Source organism: Terrapene carolina, unplaced genomic scaffold (assembly GCF_002925995.2).
Source record: "Terrapene carolina triunguis isolate 2854851 unplaced genomic scaffold, T_m_triunguis-2.0 Scaffold228, whole genome shotgun sequence".
Taxonomy (NCBI): domain Eukaryota; kingdom Metazoa; phylum Chordata; order Testudines; family Emydidae; genus Terrapene; species Terrapene triunguis.
This window is the reverse complement of record NW_020664579.1, coordinates 3,897,175-3,915,603: the sequence shown is the minus strand read 5'-3', so window position 1 is coordinate 3,915,603 and position 18,429 is coordinate 3,897,175. Positions and strand designations below refer to the sequence as shown.

Here is an 18,429-nt window from a genome sequence, read left to right as displayed (position 1 = left end):
GTGGGGGGGGGGGTCCCGGGGGAGCTCAGGGGTCCTTGGTGCAGGAGGGCTGGGTTGGGATGGGGGTCCTGGGGGAGCTCAGAGGTCCGTGGTGTAGGAGTACTGGGGTGGGGGTCCTGGGGGAGCTCATGGGTCCTTGGTACAGGAGGGCAGGGCTGGGCTGGGAGGTCCCGGGGGCAGCGGGGCTGAGGGCCCTTGCTGCGGGCGGCGACGGGGCCGCTGCTGCAGCCACTCCTGGGCAGCGTGGGAGCCGCGCTTCGCCGGGCGGGCGCTAGGGGTCCCCCCTCCATCCTGCGCGGGGCCCGGCAAGCGCCTCCCCCGGAAGCGGCGGGGGGGAGCCCGGCGAGGGGGCCGGAGAAGCGGGGCGAGCGGCGAGCGGCGGCGGCGGCGGCAGCAAGATGGCGGCCAAGTCGGACGGCGGCGGCGGGGGCGCGGGGGTCGGCTTCGCCCAGCTGCACAACCTGGACGAGGCGGCGGCGGCCGCGGCGGGGGGCGGCGGCGGCGGCGACGGGGCGGACGAGCAGGGCGGCAGCAGCTCCCTGCACATCTGCCACTGCTGCAACACCTCGTCGTGCTACTGGGGCTGCCGGAGCGCCTGCCTGCGGAGCCTGCTGGGGCGGGCGGGGGGCCGGGCCGGGGGCGGCGGGGGCACGGACCCGCTGGCCCCGGGCTCCTCCTCCGAGGGGCCGCCGCACTCCCCGGGGGGGCCGGGCGGCGGGGGCGAGCGGCCGTGGCTGGACTGCCTGTGGATCGTGCTGGCGCTGCTGGTGCTGCTGGGGGACGTGGGCACGGACCTGTGGCTGGCCCTGCATCACTACGGGCGGCGGGACTACGTGTGGTGCGGCCTGACCCTGGCCTTCGTGCTGCTGCCCTCCGTGCTGGTGCAGATCCTCAGCTTCCGCTGGTTCGTGCAGGACTACACGGGCGGCGGGCTGGGCGCCGTGCAGGGCCTCAGCAGCCGCGGGCCGCCCATGATGGGGGCCGTCGGGCGCCGGCCGGGGGCCGCCGGCACCGTCACCCCGGGGGCCCAGCGCCTCTGCAGGCTCTCCGTCTGGATCTGGCAGGCCGTCATCCACCTGCTGCAGATGGGACAGGTCTGGAGGTAAGGGGAGGGGGGGGGAGAGAGTGGGGTCGACCCCTACCAACACACACACACACACACACACACACAGCGGGGAAGGGCTTGCAGAAGGGGGTCAGCCCCCCACGCACACGGGGGGAGGGCTTGAGGATAGGGGGTCACCCCCCACTTACATTGAGGGGGAGAGAGGCCAAGGGAGAGGGGGAGTCATGACCCCACTTACATGGGGGGGGAAGAGCCAAGGGAGAGGGGGAGTTGTAAACCCCCCCACACACACACATTGCGGAGAAGGCCCTGGGGAGTGGGAGAGTCACCCCTACACATGCACAGAAGGGGAGGAGCAGGTGAGGGGGCTGGGGAGAGATGGGGAAGGGAGGATTATGGGGGTAGGGGTGAATCCCAGGCAGAGGAGATGATGATGTGGGGTGGAGGTCATTCCCACACAGGGAGAAATAACTCTGTTGTATTGCTCCTGTGCCAGAGGGGAATGTTCCGTGGCATATAGCTGGGGTTGGGAGGTGAAACTGGTCAATCCCCACCAGGGTTAGCGCACGGTATGGGGAGAAGTGGTCCCCACCGCATGTGGACATAGTTTGAATGGATTAATGTGGTGTAAATAGGGATTAGCTCATTTCTACCCCTGGGACAACTTCTGGGCCTGGATCTGGGATTGGGGGGAGAAGTGGGTTCACATCCTTGCCTGCTTTCAGGGTGAGCTCTAGGATATGGGTCTTCAATAAGGGAAAGGATAAGGGAAAGAGGGGAAGATGTATCCCCCAGGGTTAGTCACACTCAGCAAAGAGGGGGAAGCAGGTCGTTGTTTGGAAGAGGGAAAAATGTAGTGAGATGTCCTGGATAAATCTTTGGTAATAGGAGAGATGCACCCCTTCAGCAGGTGTAGGAGAATTGGGGAGTGTTTTTAGATCTCCGGTGTAAGGGACTAGAGGTCAGAGATGGGGTTTGTTCCCTAGAGAGAAGCTATGGGGGCGGGGGAGGAGGAGGACTTCCCTGGGAAGGTAGGAAAGACTATTCAAGGGAAGGATTTGGATAGCAGAGGAAGTGGGGATAGGCAAAGGAAAATTTCCAGGGTTGGAGTGGAGGGAACTGTTTTGGGGGTGAAATCTCCGGTATGACTTTGGAGGTCAGCATACCCCCAACAAAGATTTGGGAGGGAGCATGAAGGGGTTCCCTAGAATGAGCTTGTAAAAATGAACCCCACAGAGATGGGATTTTGGGGAAAGAGGTGATCTAAGGATAATTGTACAGAGCTATTTTGCTGCATGTCCTCTAGGACAACTCTGTGTGTGTGGAAAAGGGAGACTTCAGAAGTGAGGCTGGAGGGTGAGAAGCATGGATGAGAGAGGATGGGATGAAATCCCCAAGTTGAGTGTGGAGGTAACAGGCATCCAGATCACAGACAATATTTGGGAAGGAGATCTGGAGGAATAGGGGTCTGATAGGGCAAACAAATGGATTAATTTGGCCTCTTCAGATATTTTCCAGAAGAGGCTAGATATGTGGGATAAACCAACAATGAGACATTTTATGTGATGGGGCACAGGGGAATCAAAGGGCTTGTTGCTGATGGAGTTAATTTCATCCCTGCACTGAAATCTCCAGGATAAATCCTGGCGATAAAAGACATCAAATGGATTTTAGAGGATTGTATTTTTGTTGGGGTGGGTGTGGGGGAGGGGGCAGCAAGGGCTGGTGAGATAGAAGGCAAGTATTTTGTGGATGATGATGTATAGGTAACTGAAGGGGTTAACTTTGCTGCTAAATGAAATTTCTGAAAAAGTGACTGAAGTTAAGATGGAGACAGCACATTTGAGGGGGAGAAGAGAGGGTTTGATGTTTCTTCTTAGCGCAAGAATCTTGAGGTAAAATGGAGATAGCACAGCAAAGATTTTTTTTTTGAGGAGGGGGGCAGGGAGGAATGTGTGGGAAGGTTCTCTGGAATCGCTACCTAGGAAATCAGCTGGTGAAATCATGCAGTGCAACAGAAAACACATTTCTGTTCTGTCGTCTTTTCAATGTCATTTGCACTCATTTAAGACAAATTCCCTTTCAGTGGTTGTGGATATTTTTGCAGCCACGTCTAGGGTGTGTGGGGTGGGGATGTGTTAGGAAGAAGAATCCGTTCACACACCTTTCTGCCTCCTTCCGCCAGTCGTTATCCCCAAATGCAGATCACATCAGCAAAAGCAGCTTGGTGCAGATGCTCCTTTGGCAAGTTGGGGGTGTCTCATCATGCAGCCAAGCAAAATAAGCGATTATGTATTAACCAGTGTGCAAATCTGCACTGGCAGAAATAAACCCACAACACATTTGAGTGAACAGTGGGGGGGGAAAAAACAAACTATGCTGCTTAGTGGCTCGGTCGTGCATGGAAGAGATGATGTGTGTGGCTTCTATGAAGAAAAGAGGCTTAAGTTGCCCAGATTTAGCAGTGACTTTTCACTGCAGAGGAGGATTTCAGTGCTGGGAATGTGCAGGTCTGGGGCTGCTGACACGGGGACTGAGAAGGGGCTCTCCAGACCAAGTCACGTTAACTGAAATAAGAGAGCGCGCTGTGATCCTGACTATTACCTGAATCACATTCAGATCTTGCTAAACAGTGCAGTGGACTGAAGCTGGATCCGTGTCTGACTTAAGAAAGCAGAGAGAGCTGCGATTGAAGGAATTTGTGGACTAACCATTGTGACTATTTCGAGGGTGTTTTTACACTTCTGCCATGGCTGTTGCGACTGTCATGAAAATTAATCTTGAATGCAGTGATGGGACTAATACTGGAAAGCACTATTTTAGCAGTATTTGCCTGCAGCTAAATCGTTTCATGCTGGTAAGAAGTTTAAGGGAGGGAGGGAGGGGGATGACTTAAACAATGTATGATCAGAGTGTGATGCGCTGGGCTTAGGTTCCTTCATAAGAATGGATATGAACTGTGCAAATACAGTATATAGTAAGAACAAAAGTATATGTTGTGCAGAAACTATCTGTTGCCCTGCAGCTGGAAGCAAAGTCGTGGAGGATGGGGGAGTAGGACTGAATTGTATAGAGATCCTGTTCTGAATTTCCCAGGGCTCTTTCTTGGTGAATGTCACATAATTTGTATTTAATATGTGGGGATCAAATATGGTTTGTCATCCTATAGGGACTTCCTTTCCTAAACATCGATGAGACTTGCAAATAAAAAGATTCATAGCTAAAATTCCTACAGCAGGCATACAAGCTTCTATTAGAATGAATACGTTGATTTTTTTTTTTTGGGGCGGGCGTTGGAGCATTAATATCTCCATTAGGTCTTGGAATTGTGTAGGCAGTATCTAGCAGTTTTAGTACAAATGAGTGAGGTCTTTTTGGAGTTTTGTCCTTATTTGGTATTTTTGTACTTGCACGATCACATACAAAATTTAGGCTTTGCCAAGCTGTTAGAGAGGTTAATGAAAGCGTTGATGGGAGATGAATGAATTTGTATTTCCAGATTCACTCAGTTTGCTTATTGCTAATATTTTTATTGTCCCAATCATTGCATGAGCAATATGGTTTTAAGCTCGTATCATTACACATGTACCTATTTCTACCTTATTTTAACAGTCTACAATTTTTGCTTTTCATCTTAATTTCTTAGGTAATCTTGAAGACTAGAACATTTCAGCCAAACTGTCAAAGTAAAGGATGCCAGTCATGCATATTATGCTCTTTTGTGCTTCAGCACTACAAAACTGCAGAAGGGATGTTCATTGAGGAAGAATGTGGCAGTGCTGTGGTGTTACTTGAAATAGACTTGATGCAGGGTTGCCTTTTAAGCTTGCCAGGGTTGTTGCTTCCACTGAAGTCATTCATCTGTGTAAATTAAGGAATAGACGTTTTGACTTGAAAGATTTAGCATCTTGGCTAATTAGCTGTATTAAAAGTGCTCAACAATATTATTTTTGTATCTGTACCTCTTTCTAATCACTGTTGCAAGTAGGTTACTGGGTCATGATTGCATTCCTTAAAATGTACAAGGTTTAGTGTGTAAACTGTGAAATTTCACATAGCACTATACTATTAGGTTAGATCTAGGAATATACCACTAAAATCCAATGGAATAAGTGTAACCTGAGACTGACAGGTCTAAAATGAAAGCTGATCAGTTGAAAATCCTATTCTATTGTATCTCACAGAAATTCTCAGGACTGTTACCTTACATGTAATGCATTCAAATAAGTTTTTAAAACAAGAACAGTAAATGTACATGTTATGAAAAAAACTGGACTGTAAGAAAACCCTGTAGTCCTCTTTCCCTTGACATTAAAAATTTATATTCTACATGTGTTATGTAATCCTACAATCGAGGTAAAGACTTGACTATTTTCTTCACTAGTTGATGTACCAAATGTGGGAAACTCCCATGTTTTGCAGAAGGTTGTGTGGGATATGGAAAGATAAATATTATTTGCATAGGTTGTCAAACTAATCTATCAAGGAGCTAAGTTTGTGCTTCAACAGTTGGTTTAAATGGAATATTTGCTGTTAATGTGTACATGATAAATGAGGATTGTTTTAGTTACATTAGAGAATTTTGCTCTAGAATTAATAGTGTGACTTAAACACTCGCTATATTCAAGATACATTGGATGAGAAGAGTTTTTTTAAATTATGTCTGCAATTCCTGGACTTTTAGATCATGTCTGGGTTGCTTAAGATGGGAAGATATCTATCTGTCAAACGACCGGGTAGCTGGAAGTACCCATCCATGAATCTTGTCAGACTCTTCTGTCTTGAGTACTCAGATTTCTAGACACTTTCTGCACATTTGCTGTCTCTTCTGGCAGACTTACATATTTTGCTACTTTTCTGGTTAGTTTGTCTGGCAGCTGAGTTCTTCCTCTTTAGGATAAGCTGTGAAACCCTGGCTGTAGCATAGAGTTCTGTCAGGCTCTGAAAATGCCTGACAGAGGGAAGAAGCACTGGGGTAAATGACAATGCTGTGACAAGCCGAGTTGTGCACAAAATCAAATATTGCAGAGAGAAATTCCCCTCTTCCATTGAAAAGGACCTCTGTGTGAGATGGCTCTACAGAAGAGAATTCTGAACACCTACCTCTAATACAGCATAGTATGGGATCTCTCACCTTAAGGAATCTGTCTGTAGACACCATTCACATTGATTAAACAGCACAAAAGGCATTGATGCTAGAATAGAGGACATCTAGGCTTATAAAGGGAGCTAATCACCTGAGCAAAAGGAGACTCTGCATTGGCTGTTAACTGGTAGTGAGGTTTACTGCCTTGTTGTGGGTTACCCACTAGAGGGGGGTCAAATCACAGATGTTGAAGCGGATCTTATGATGATCTAGCCTTTGGAGAGAAGAGTTTTCCCTAGCCTTATCAAAGGGTGGACTGCACCTTTGCAGTGTGTTCTGGACTACCTCCCCTCCCACACAATCATATAACATCTCTTTGGCAGCAATGTAATTTGCATATGTGGAAAAACACTGGTGTGTGTTTGCGGGGGGGGGGGGGGGGAGAGTTGAGAGATCTTGTTCAAAAAAAGTGATGTGGTGGTGGTGTTGTCTTGAACCTATCATAAAGAAAAGACAAATTAAAACAGAAGCATTTCCTGCCTTGTGTGGGACAGAGCATTGTACTGGGCAAGATGGTGGAGGTATAACACGGAGAAATCTGAATCCCTCAAATACCTTATTTTCCCATTTCTTAAATGCTTGCTTTATTTCCCGTGAATCCTGACTTGATTTTTAGCAGCCGCTGTCTTGAGAAGCGGTAGAGGTAGAAACCAAAGCTTTATACCATCTGAAAGCTTTCAGCTGGTGTAAAGTATTTATCGAACAGCTCATGAGAGAGAGAGAAGCAAAAATCATGCTTGAATTAAAGGAGAAGGTGAGAGAAGCTTGTGGAGAATAGTGACTTTTTTTTATGATCCACTGTCTAGTGATCTTCCATGAATAGAAAACAGTTTTCAAGGTTAGTACTGATCTTTTTTTCAAGACCAACAAACTTTTTCAAGCAGTGGAGCAAGGACTAGAAATGGAGGTGGGGGGGAAATTGGATTTCTGGCCTTCCTAGCCTGTTAAAATGGACTGGAGATTTTGGTCCTCTGTGAAGGTGGAATCGATAAATCTAAAATTCCCCTTTATTGCATATTCTTTGATGGATCCATTGAAATATATAGTCAGTTCAGTAGCCATCAGCCAAGGTTGCGAGAAGGCGATTGTGGTAGAAGGCTTGGAAGACAGATGGTTACGCTAAAGTTCTGCTCATTATTAACAAAGTTTTCTGAGGTTTAAGCAGTTTGGGAAAACCCTAGAACAAATAGTTCCAGAAGCAGTGTTTATAAAAAAAAAAAAAGGCTTGTTCTCTTCAAATAAAATGTACACAAATGGGAACGAGGCATTCATATGCACAAATGAATAGTTTTCAGATAGAGTTTAGAAGGAAAAAGGTGTTATTGAGGAGGAAGACCTACACAGGAATCCAAAATGGAGCCTCTTAATAAAATCAGTGTGGCTACCACCTGTGCACTGAGCACTACATTTACAATATGCATATACCTGAACTGATCAAGTGTGTGTGTATATACACCAATGCGGTGTTCGTTGTTTTACTAGCAATGTGTATATGACTGTTGGTATTGCATAGTGCCGTGGGGCCCTAAATGAGATTGGAACACCAAGATCTATACATACATATAGTAAAAGACAGATTCTGCTCAAACAATTTACAAACTAGACAGAAAGGAAGTATTAATAGCTTCCCCCTCCTTTAACAGAGTGGGAAATGAGGCACAAAGTTTGAGGGCCAGATTTTGAACCCATTACTCTTACTGAAGTCAGTGTGAGTTAGTGCTCACCAGTGGAAGTAAATATTCAAGTCCTACAAAAAGGGTCTGGCAGCTGGTTGTCTAGAGAACATGACCTATGAAGGAAGGCTGACAGAATTGGGTTTGTTTAGTTTGGAAAAGAGAAGACTGAGAGGGGACATGATAGCAGTTTTCAGGTATTTAAAAGGGTGTCATGAGGAGGAGGGAGAAAACTTGTTCATCTTAGCCTCTAAGGATAGAACAAGAAGCAATGGGCTTAAACTGCAGCAAGGGAGGTTTAGGTTGGACATTAGGAAAAAGTTCCTGACTGTCAGGGTGGTTAAACACTGAAATAAATTGCCTAGGAAGGTTGTGGAATCTCCATCTCTGGAGATATTTAAGAGTAGGTTAGATAAATGTCTATCAGGGATTGTCTAGACAGTATTTGGTCCTACCATGAGGGCAGGGGACTGGACTCGATGACCTCTCGAGGTCCCTTCCAGTCCTAGAATCTATGAAAACCCAAATCTCCTGAGTTCCAGCCTAGTGCGTGAACCATAAGACTTTCCTTCCTCTGTAATTGTGTTCACACACATTCTGTGTTAGGGTTGATGGCTCCAACCCTAGTCTGAGCATTTAGATACTTTACAAATTAGTCACCTGTCAGCATTTAGGTTGTCATCTCTATTCCCTGAGTATGTTTTCCAGACCTGAAGAAGAGCTCTGTGTAAGCTCAAAATCTTGTCTCGCCAACAGAACTTGGTTCAATAAAAAGTATTGCCTTACCCACCTTCTATCACTATTCAGTGCAGTCTGATAACAGTCATGTATGATGAGATTCCAGGATGGACAGGTAAAATGCTGAACTGATTTGTGTGACTGACTTTTACGTGTCAAATGCAAATTTGCCCCTTTGACTTACATTTCCCATCAGTGTTTTCTCATGGCCACTATTTGAATATTAGCTTTCGCAGGGTTCTCTTTCCCGGAGGTTGGCTTGGTTGTAGTGCTTCTAGGACTGGGTTCATTGAATACCCAGGATTTGCTGGGGGGTTAGACGGAGCACAGGTGTGGATTATGTGTTTCAGCATGGCTTCTCTCTTTCTCCACTCTCTGTCTAGGTACTTGTATAGTTCTCAGTGCAGTAGTATCTGAATGCTTCACAATCATTAATGGATTTTACATTTCCACCGCCTCTGTGAGTAGGTCGGTATCCTCTGTTACTGATGGGGAATTGAGACACTGGGTAGATTTAAGTCCATTGCCCAAATGTCCCACAGGAAATATGTGGCTGTCAGGAATTAAAGCTACATCTCCTGAATCCCAGTCTAGTGCCCCATCCACTAAAAAAAGTCCTTCCTGCTACTTTACAAGTGTCTTCTCTCAGACCATTTCTACACTGGTGAAATTTACCATAAAAATTCCTACCAGTTCACCAGAACCAGTATTAAAACCATGAGGTGCTGTAGGGTAGACAAGGACTCTGAAACTAGCTTTACCACCCTTTTAGCTAAACCTGCAGAAAAGCAAGTCTAATCAAAATGCTGGTGAAAACAGGGCTGCCTGCCAGCATCTTGTCTAGGTGGCTGCTCCTACCAATTCAGCTGAACTGGTACAGGAGCCAGTGGGAATTGGTCAATTTTTTTACCCATAGTACAATAGTGGGCTCAACTTTAGAAGCGTTGGTCTGTTTGCCCTCCCACCTGAATGATGAAAGGTGGCGTTTACAGCTATCTAAAGCCAAATCATTTAGCAGCTTTCTCTGGAGTTAAAGGGCAGAGAGGTCTTGGGCTAGCTAGAGGTGGGAAGTTGAAATTTCCTGCCATGTGTGGGACAGAGAAAAAGACTGAGGCTGAGATATTTTGTACTTTTTTAAAAACCACATGTAAGGTGCTCCGAGACCGTGGGAATGAGTGTAAGCTCTTGGGGACAGGGAGTCTGTGCATGTATGTATGTATAGCGGTTAGCATTGTGAGTCCCCCTTCCTAACTGATACACATTAGTGAATCCTGTGTGCATCTCAAAAGCTTTGGGAGTGACAAATGTCCTAAATCAGCGGTTCTCAATCAGGGGTCCGGGGCCCCCTGGAGGCCCGCAAGCAGCTTTCAGGGGGGCCGCAAAGCAGGGCCAGCATTAGACTCGCTGGGGCCCAGGGTAGAAAGCTGAAGCCCCATGGCATAGGGCTGAAGCTCAGGGCCCTTAACCCTGCCCCTCGGGGCTGAAGCCAAAGCCTGAGCAATGTAGCTTCAGTAGAGCCCCTGTGGCATGGGGCCCCAGGAAATTGTCCTGGTTGCTACCCCTTGACGCTGGCCCTGGCTTTTATATGCAGAAAACCAGTTATTGTGGCGCAGGTGGAGTTTTTATAGCATGTTGGGGATGGGGGAATGCCTCAGAAAGAGAGAGGTTCAGAACCCCTGCCCTAAATGAATTTATAGAATTACATTGTATGGGAAAACTTATACCCTGTGGCTCTCTCCAGTTCTTCCATGCTGGTTGGAAGTGGAGGAATATTTTAACCGTTTTGCAGCTGGTTCCTCACTGCATCTATGAAGAAACGTGTGGTAGTGCTGGAAATGCATTTTGCCTGCCATACCACACTCATACGGCAGCAGTAAAACATCTCAGGAACGGTTTGAGATTGGGATTGGAATTTATCCCAGTTATGTCAGAGCCAGGAAAAAGAGCAACAGAGGCTGATACTGTTGAAGTAAAAAGTGTTGTAAGCAGAAGGCATTTAAAAAATCTGAACAATCTGGCGCAAAATGAGTAGTGGGAGGTGTTCCAAAAATAAGGAGAAAGTAGTTTAAAAACATGACTAAAAAACCCCCCTGAATCTTCAATGCCAGAGAATATTTCAGTTAGTTTTGCCAATATTTACAACAGGATTGTAAGCGTCCACTAAAAATACTAAGAGTCCGAGATATGGAAACAAGAGATTAAGGCAGTTGGCAGGATGGAGGGATCCCGTAAATAAGGATCATATTTCCAGGGAGGAATTTGGTTATACTCAGAGAACAATGGCTCATAGCATCATTAAAGGAAGGAAATGTAGACTGTTGGTTAGAGCACAGGGCTGGGAGTCAGGAATTCAGTGCTCGTTCCCAGCTCCACCACTGACTTGCTATGTGACCTTGGGCAAGCGAATCATTTTCTGATTAGTGCTCTATAATTTTAATAAAATGATATATTTTTATATTCCTTTGCAAGAGGATTTTATCTGGTGTTTGGGGAGCAGAAATTGGACCTGCTCTTCCTTTTTCCTTTACTGACTAACCTAAATAAATAATTCCAGAGATCAAAGGTCAGACTTTCAAATTTAGGCATACCCAATTATGACCATATATTTGCATGTACCTAATTTATACACACATACCTGATTTGCATGCATAAGTAAAGTACACTTATACAGTATATGTGTGCCTAAATTTGAATCTGGTCCATCCTCTGCATACCTCACCCCCTGGAGAAAGAAAATTCAGTTTTATAACCAGCCCTATTTTAAAGAGCATTTATGAAATCAGCAGGGGAAAGGAGAGAAAAGAGACCCTCACTCAAACCAAAATTTAATGAACTTCCTGGATTTGTATAAAAGCATTAAACAGCACGAAGCTCTGTATCGTAGCTCGGCAGTAATTTGAGGCCCTTTATGGTTTGAATGGAGGGATAAAATGGAACCTGCAATTACACTAATTCTTTCTAATTGAATATTTTGATTTTATTCTTTCCCTTTTAAAACACACCTGTGTAACTACTAACATTCATAAAGCTGCAGGAATATTTGTTTCCTCTTTTTGGTGAGCAGTGTAAATGTACTTTTTATTGGACATGCAGTTCATTTCCTTATTGCTGGAAGTGCTTCCGCAGTACAACTGCTTTGGAAAGTGGTGGACAATGAACATTTCTCTGCTCATTTTAACGGTGCTGCTGTTATCACTGGGCTGTATTAGTTTACCATCTGGTGTAGAGGGGAATGCTGTGCTGCGGATTGAATGCTTTGAGTCCCTGCATGATTTTGTCAGGTATCTTTTTAATTAATGTATTATCCACGCAGGGCTTGTCATCAAGAGCTGCAGCTATTTATTTATCCCCAGGCCATGTTCAGTGCAGGCAGACAAGATCACCGACTTCTGCCACATAGACTTAGTTTGGGGATGGGGATAACAAAAGGACATTCTAAGTCTTGCTTGAACAGAGCTTGGTAAAGGTGAGGAGTTATAGATTAGCAACTACTTTCTCCCAAGGTCTGTTGTAAATTAATTTAATTCACATCTTTAAGGAGAATCTATCTTAATTTTTTGGAAGCAAAAGTTCGGCATTGTTTTGCTGTAATTGGCAGTCGGACAGGCACCTGTGAAAAAGTTAAAGGGCTAGATCCTCATAGAATCATAGAATATCAGGGTTGGAAGGGACCTCAGGAGGTCATCTAGTCCAACCCCCTGCTCAAAGCAGGACCAATCCCCAACTAAATCATCCCAGCCAGGGCTTTGTCAAGCCTGACCTTAAAAACCTCTAAGGAAGGAGATTCCACCACCTCCCAGGTAACCCATTCCAGTGCTTCACCACCCTCCTAGTGAAAAAGTTTTTCCTAATATCCAACCTAAACCTCCCCCGCTGCAACTTGAGACCATTACTCCTTGTTCTGTTGTCTGCCACCACTGAGAACGGTCTAGATCCATCCTCTTTGGAACCCCCTTTCAGGTAGTTGAAAACAGCTATCAAATCCTCCCTCATTCTTGTCTTCTGCAGACTAAATAATCCCAGTTCCCTCAGCCTCTCCTCATAACTCATGTGCTCCAGCCCCCTAATCATTTTTGTTGGCCTCTGCTGGACTCTTTCCAATTTTTCCACATCCTTCTTGTCGTGTGGGGCCCAAAACTGGACACAGTACTCCAGATGAGGCCTCACCAATGTCGAATAGAGGGGAACGATCATGTACCTCGATCTGCTGGCAATGCCCCTACTTATACAGCCCCAAATGCTGTTAGCCTTCTTGGCAACAAGGGCACACTGCTGACTCATATCCAGCTTCTTGTCCACTGTAACCCCTAGGTCCTTTTCTGCAGAACTGCTGCCTAGCCATTCGGTCCCTAGTCTGTAACAGTGCATGGGATTCTTCCGTCCTAAGTGCAGGACTCTGCACTTGTCCTTGTTGAACCTCATCAGGTTTCTTTTGGCCTAATCCTCTAATTTGTCTAGGTCCCTCTGTATCCTATTCCTACCCTCCAGCGTATCTACCACTCCTCCCAGTTTAGTGTCATCTGCAAACTTACTGAGTGCAGTCCACACCATCCTCCAGATCATTAATGAAGATATTGAACAAAACTGGCCCCAGGACCAACCCTTGGGGCACTCCACTTGATACCGGCTGCCAACTAGACATGGAGCCATTGATCACTGCCCGTTGAGCCCGACAATCTAGCCAGCTTTCTATCCACCTTATAGTCCATTCATCCAGCCCATACTTCTTTAACTTGCTGACAAGAATACTGTGGGAGACAGTATCAAAAGCTTTGCTAAAGTCAAGGAATAACACATCCACTGCTTTCCCCTCATCCACAGACCCAGTTATTTCCTCATAGAAGGCAATTAGGTTAGTCAGGCATGACTTGCCCTTGGTGAATCCATGCTGACTGTTCCTGATCACTTTCCTTCAGAATTGATTCCTTGAGGACCTGCTCAGCTGATGTACATTGACATAGGTCAGTTGAAGTCAATAGAGGTATGCCTTTTACATCCACTAAGGATTTGGCCCAGAATGTTTCTGTAGATAGATAGATAGTTTATTATTAGAATGGTGAAAGGAGAAGGGTAGGGAGTGGGATGAGAGGGTAAGTTTAATTGATGATTGTATTATTGGATATTTATTATTGGGTTTTGGAAATAACCATTTTCAGTAACATAAAATGAAAGCTTTTAAAATGTAAGTTCATATTTTCAGCTCAAGCATCAAATAGAAAAAATTAGACAAATTAATATAATCGCATTGTATATTCTCTGTACTGAATCTCTGATTTAAAGAGAATTTTACTGATATTTATTTCATAGCATCCAGTCGCTGGTCTGTGTATCAGTTTTACACTTGTCCGGTAACTGTCTTCTAGTCCAGTGGTTCTCACCCTGTGGTCTGCAGACCCTTTGGGGTCTGAAGACTGATTTCTAAAGGGGTCTGCACCTCCACTTGACATTTTTTAGGGGTCCACAAATGAAAAAAGGTTGAGAACCATTGGACTTTTGATTCAATAAACTGCTTATCTCATTCAGCTGTCCTTTCATCTAGTGTTGGTGGTGTGTGACTGCTGATTGAAGGCACAACACTGTAATTCATTTATTAATAATTATAAATGGAAATAATTTGGAGCAGCACATAGCACTGACAACAGAAATTGATCCGCCCTTCTCGCAGGGGAGCCTTACAACGACAAGTCGTATTCTAAGCAAGGAAAGAGGAGAACTTGCTTCACTTGCAGTGTAAAGTCACTAGCATGTTGTCATGCTAGTGGACTAACTTCAGTCACCAGCAAGAAATTGTTCTAATCTTTCTTTTCCTGGTGTTTCCTGTGTTGAGGGGAACAATTCTTCCTTCCTTCATTTTTTTTGAAAACAACCAAAAGTGAGTTTGAGAGGAAAGAAGCATTAGTATACTTACTGCTTTGGAAGAGTGTTTACTGATCATGTGCATTAGATCAGTAGATGTTAGGATCATGGTTGGTTGTTTTTTTTGCTTTGATTCCGTATCATATCTGCAAATGCCTTTTATTGAAAGAGGACACAATGGATTACTTGTACCATTGTTTTCTGGGAAGGACGTGTTTTTTTTCTTGGCAATTCAATCTTATTTCAGTCTGTTCATGACACTCAAGTAGGATAATAATGTGAATGTATATTTTTGATGCCAAGAGAAGGATTTCAGCCTCTTAGCCCAGAAAAATCAAATGTATTCTTCTCACAAATGAAACTGAAATCTTTGACTCAGAGTCTAGTCTTGTCATTCTCCTTCCATTCAAGACGCTCTCTTGAACAATAGGCCATCCCTCGAGGAATTTCATACTGAGGTTACCACCTATTAAGACATGCCAGAGAAAAGTCCTGGTGCCAGATACTCAGCTGGTGTAACTCTTATTTTGTTTACATCAGCTGAGGATCTAACCCCAAGATAGCTTTCAAAGTCTGAGGAAAACATTTTCACCCCAGTTTTGGTTTAATTTTCTCTAGTTTTAAGAACAGTGTTTGTTTGTCTGTTGACATATGCTTGCCAATGTGGCTTATTGCAATCTGTCATCGTTGCTCAGTGCTGACAAAATAGATGTATTCCCCTCCTTAGCTTATTCTTAAAAAACAAACAAACAAAAACTTTGGATCAGAATTTATTTCTTACGGCTAGTGTATGTGTCAATATTGCACCAGTCTCGACCACTAGTCCTTTTGTTGGCTGAACTATGTAAACTTTATGTGTACGGGGCATTAAGTTCAGCGTGTGATTTCAAGAAAAATACCTCTTTCTGTATATCCTCCCCTCACCCATAAAACCCTCCTCTTAGCGCAAATGTGCCTCAGCTTCTGCACAGTACTACTTTTCTGGTCATGCTGGTGGGAAATCGCTGCTGTTCACCTAGATGTCATAATACTAGATTCTTCCCTCCTCTACAGAAGACAACTGAGGGAAGGGAAAGGATAGCAGTAGAAAGAGGATGAAACACGGGGGCACAGAGGGTTTGGTGGAGAGAGAAACTGACAAGTGCTATTAGGAAATAAACTTGTTTCATAACTTTACGGTTTTGACATAAAATTCCAGATGGTAGCACTTTTTTTTTTAACCTCAACTATCTGTGAATTTTATTTTTTTAGCTACATGTTAATTAGAGATGGACTTGAGCCACAAAATTTAGATCCAGATTTGAACCTCCCTGAAGTTTGAGGGGGAATTGGATCCGGATTTCTGGCTGGGCCCATCTTCATTTGAAATTCAAGTACATTATCAAGGTAAAAGTGAATCCCCAAGCACATCCGCCTCGCTGATCACACGTAGAAGGAGGTAGAGCACTTGCTGGTGCTCTGATGCTGTGACGATGTGTGATTATACTGCACGTAATACATCATCGGTGTGTTATGCTTCCAGCAGGATACCACAATTGCCAAAAGATGATCCTCTTGATTTGTAGGTACTGTTCAATATCAGCTCTGTTCCCAGCCTCATTAGATTAGGTCTTTGAACCCATAGTTTTTTACTTTTAAATCATGCTGTGTAGGTCTTGAATAATAAAACATTAAAGTAAAAACTATACTATGGAAACCAAAAAAAAAAAGTCAGGGTGCTCAGTGGGACTTCAAGGAGATTAGGTAAATGTGTTCTGTATTTAATCTCTTATTTTATATCAGTGTCCGTATGAGACCACTTCATTTTACTACTTTAACAGTTTATAAGCATTAGTTAGTGTTTGAAATATTAAGAAAACAACGGATACCTGATAGTAGCTGATATGATCCTTCTTTAACAGTTATTGAATCCATCCAAAAGGCTCCAGGTAATATCATCACATCATGTATTTTGTATGTTGGGAGTTTAAAACTATCCGCTATTTCAGATTAAAAGTAATCATAGGTTTGCAATTTAATTATCAACTAACAGGTGCATATAACTAACAATTAAGATGTCATTATAGTTTTTCTAAAATTATGATTGATGTGTGACAGTCATTCAGTGTGAAAATCTCGGTGTTCAGTGCAAACATTTTGGGCTATATCAGAACTCTGTTGGCTTCAATGGGGCTATGCTCACAAATGAACCCTTGGGGGAATTAGTTTATCGCTCAGTCCTTGCTGATAATAGTTCATATCTTGGACTTTGCAGGAAGGTCGGCAAAGGCTTAACAGTACCAAAAATCAGATTAAACGTTTTGTTCCTATACTGGTTCTCTGTCTTGATAACCTGCCACTTTCATAGAAGACCATTTCATAGAATATCAGGGTTGGAAGGGACCTCAGGAGGTCATCTAGTCCAACCCCCTGCTCAAAGCAGGACCAATTCCCAGTCAGATTTTTGTCCCAGATCCCTAAATGGGCCTCTCAAGGATTGAACTCACAACCCTGGGTTTAGCAGGCCAATGCTCTAGTCCCTCAATTGGTATGTTTCAAAACACCACCTAAATTGATACTTGATGATGATTTATGCACAAAATGTTTTTAGCCTTATTTTTACTGCTTTGGGCTTTAATAATTCCATTTACAAAAATGGATCTTATGGCTATGGCTTGTTGCAAATTTAGGGCTTCGTCAATGGTTCTTGTTCTTTTTCCTGCTGTGTTCACACTTCACCTGAAATTAATTATTACATTTTAATTTTGAACATGCAAATCTTGTTAACTCATTTACATTCCACAGTAATATACTTCGGTTTCTGGGAAGAGTGTTAATTCACCCACACCACTCAAGAGTTTAATGTGACCATGTTAATGCTCTAGTGGTTAGAGCTGGGAGTCAGGACTTCTAGGTTCCATTTCTGACTCTTCCACTGACTTGTAAGTCCAGGAGTAGAAAAATTTACCAGACACCTAATTGTTAACAGCTGATATTAAAGTGGAAGGACGAGAGGGACATCAGTTGTTTAGAGATCAACGCTCTTAAGAGGGAGTCTAGCCCTCTCTACTCCCTCCCCCCAGCTGTTGTTGAGGGTACTGTATGTGAACTCTGCTTAGAAGTTCCAGTCTTTGGCTGATGGGTATCATTTGGGATTGCCCTGCTGTTGCTGTTCATAACTCTCCCAAGCACCAGAAGAATAAAATTGACTAGACTCTGTTTAGTTTCACTGTTAGCCTAAGGCAGGGGTGGTCAAACTTTTTGGCCCGAGGGCCACACCCTGGAATAGAAATTGTATGGTGGGCCATGAATGCTCACATAATTGGGGTTAGGGTGGGTGCGGGAGGGGGCTCTGGGTTGGGGTAGGGGAGTATGGTGCGGGGGGGGGGGGGGTTTTGGCGGGGGGTGCGGGCTCTGGGGTGGGGCTGGGGATCAGGAGTTTGGGGTGCAGGAGGTTGCTCCAGGCTGGGATCGAGGGGTTTGGAGGACTGGAGGGGAATCAGGGCTGGGACAGGGGGTTGGGGTGCAGGCTCCGGCTGGGGGTGCAAGCTCTGGGGTGGGGCTGGGAATGAGGGGTTTGGGGTGCAGGAGGGTGCTTGAGATCGATGGGTTTGGAGGGTGGGACGGGGATCAGGGCTGGGGCAGGAGGTTGGGGCGCGCAGAGGCTCAGGGGTGCTGGCTCCTGGCAGTGCTTACCTCAAGTGGCTCCTGGAAGCAGCGGCCATGTCCCCACTCCGGCTCCTATACAGAGCCGCTGCCAGGCGGCTCTGCGCACTGCCCCGTCCACAGGCCCTGCCCCTGCCGCTCCCTTTAGCTGTGGTTCCCGGCTAATGGGAGATGCAGGGGCAGCGCATGGGGCGGGGGCAGCATGCAAAGCGGAGCCCCCTGGCTGCCCCTACACGTAGGAGCTGGAGCGGAGCCATGCTGCTGCTTCTGGGAGCCACGTGGAGCGCCCTCCGACCCTGCTCCCC

At 45.2% G+C, this 18,429-nt stretch overlaps 1 protein-coding gene across 1 annotated transcript in view; it reads left to right on the top strand.

Moving 5' to 3' along the window:
• Nucleotides 1-18,429, top strand: part of XKR6 (XK related 6) — a 297,975-nt gene that overhangs the window by 1,529 nt on the left and 278,017 nt on the right. Inside the window, exon 2 of the mRNA XM_026656352.1 lies at nucleotides 493-1,102. Within this exon, the coding sequence (XP_026512137.1) occupies nucleotides 493-1,102 (610 nt within the window). The remainder of the gene's footprint in view (nucleotides 1-492; nucleotides 1,103-18,429) is intronic.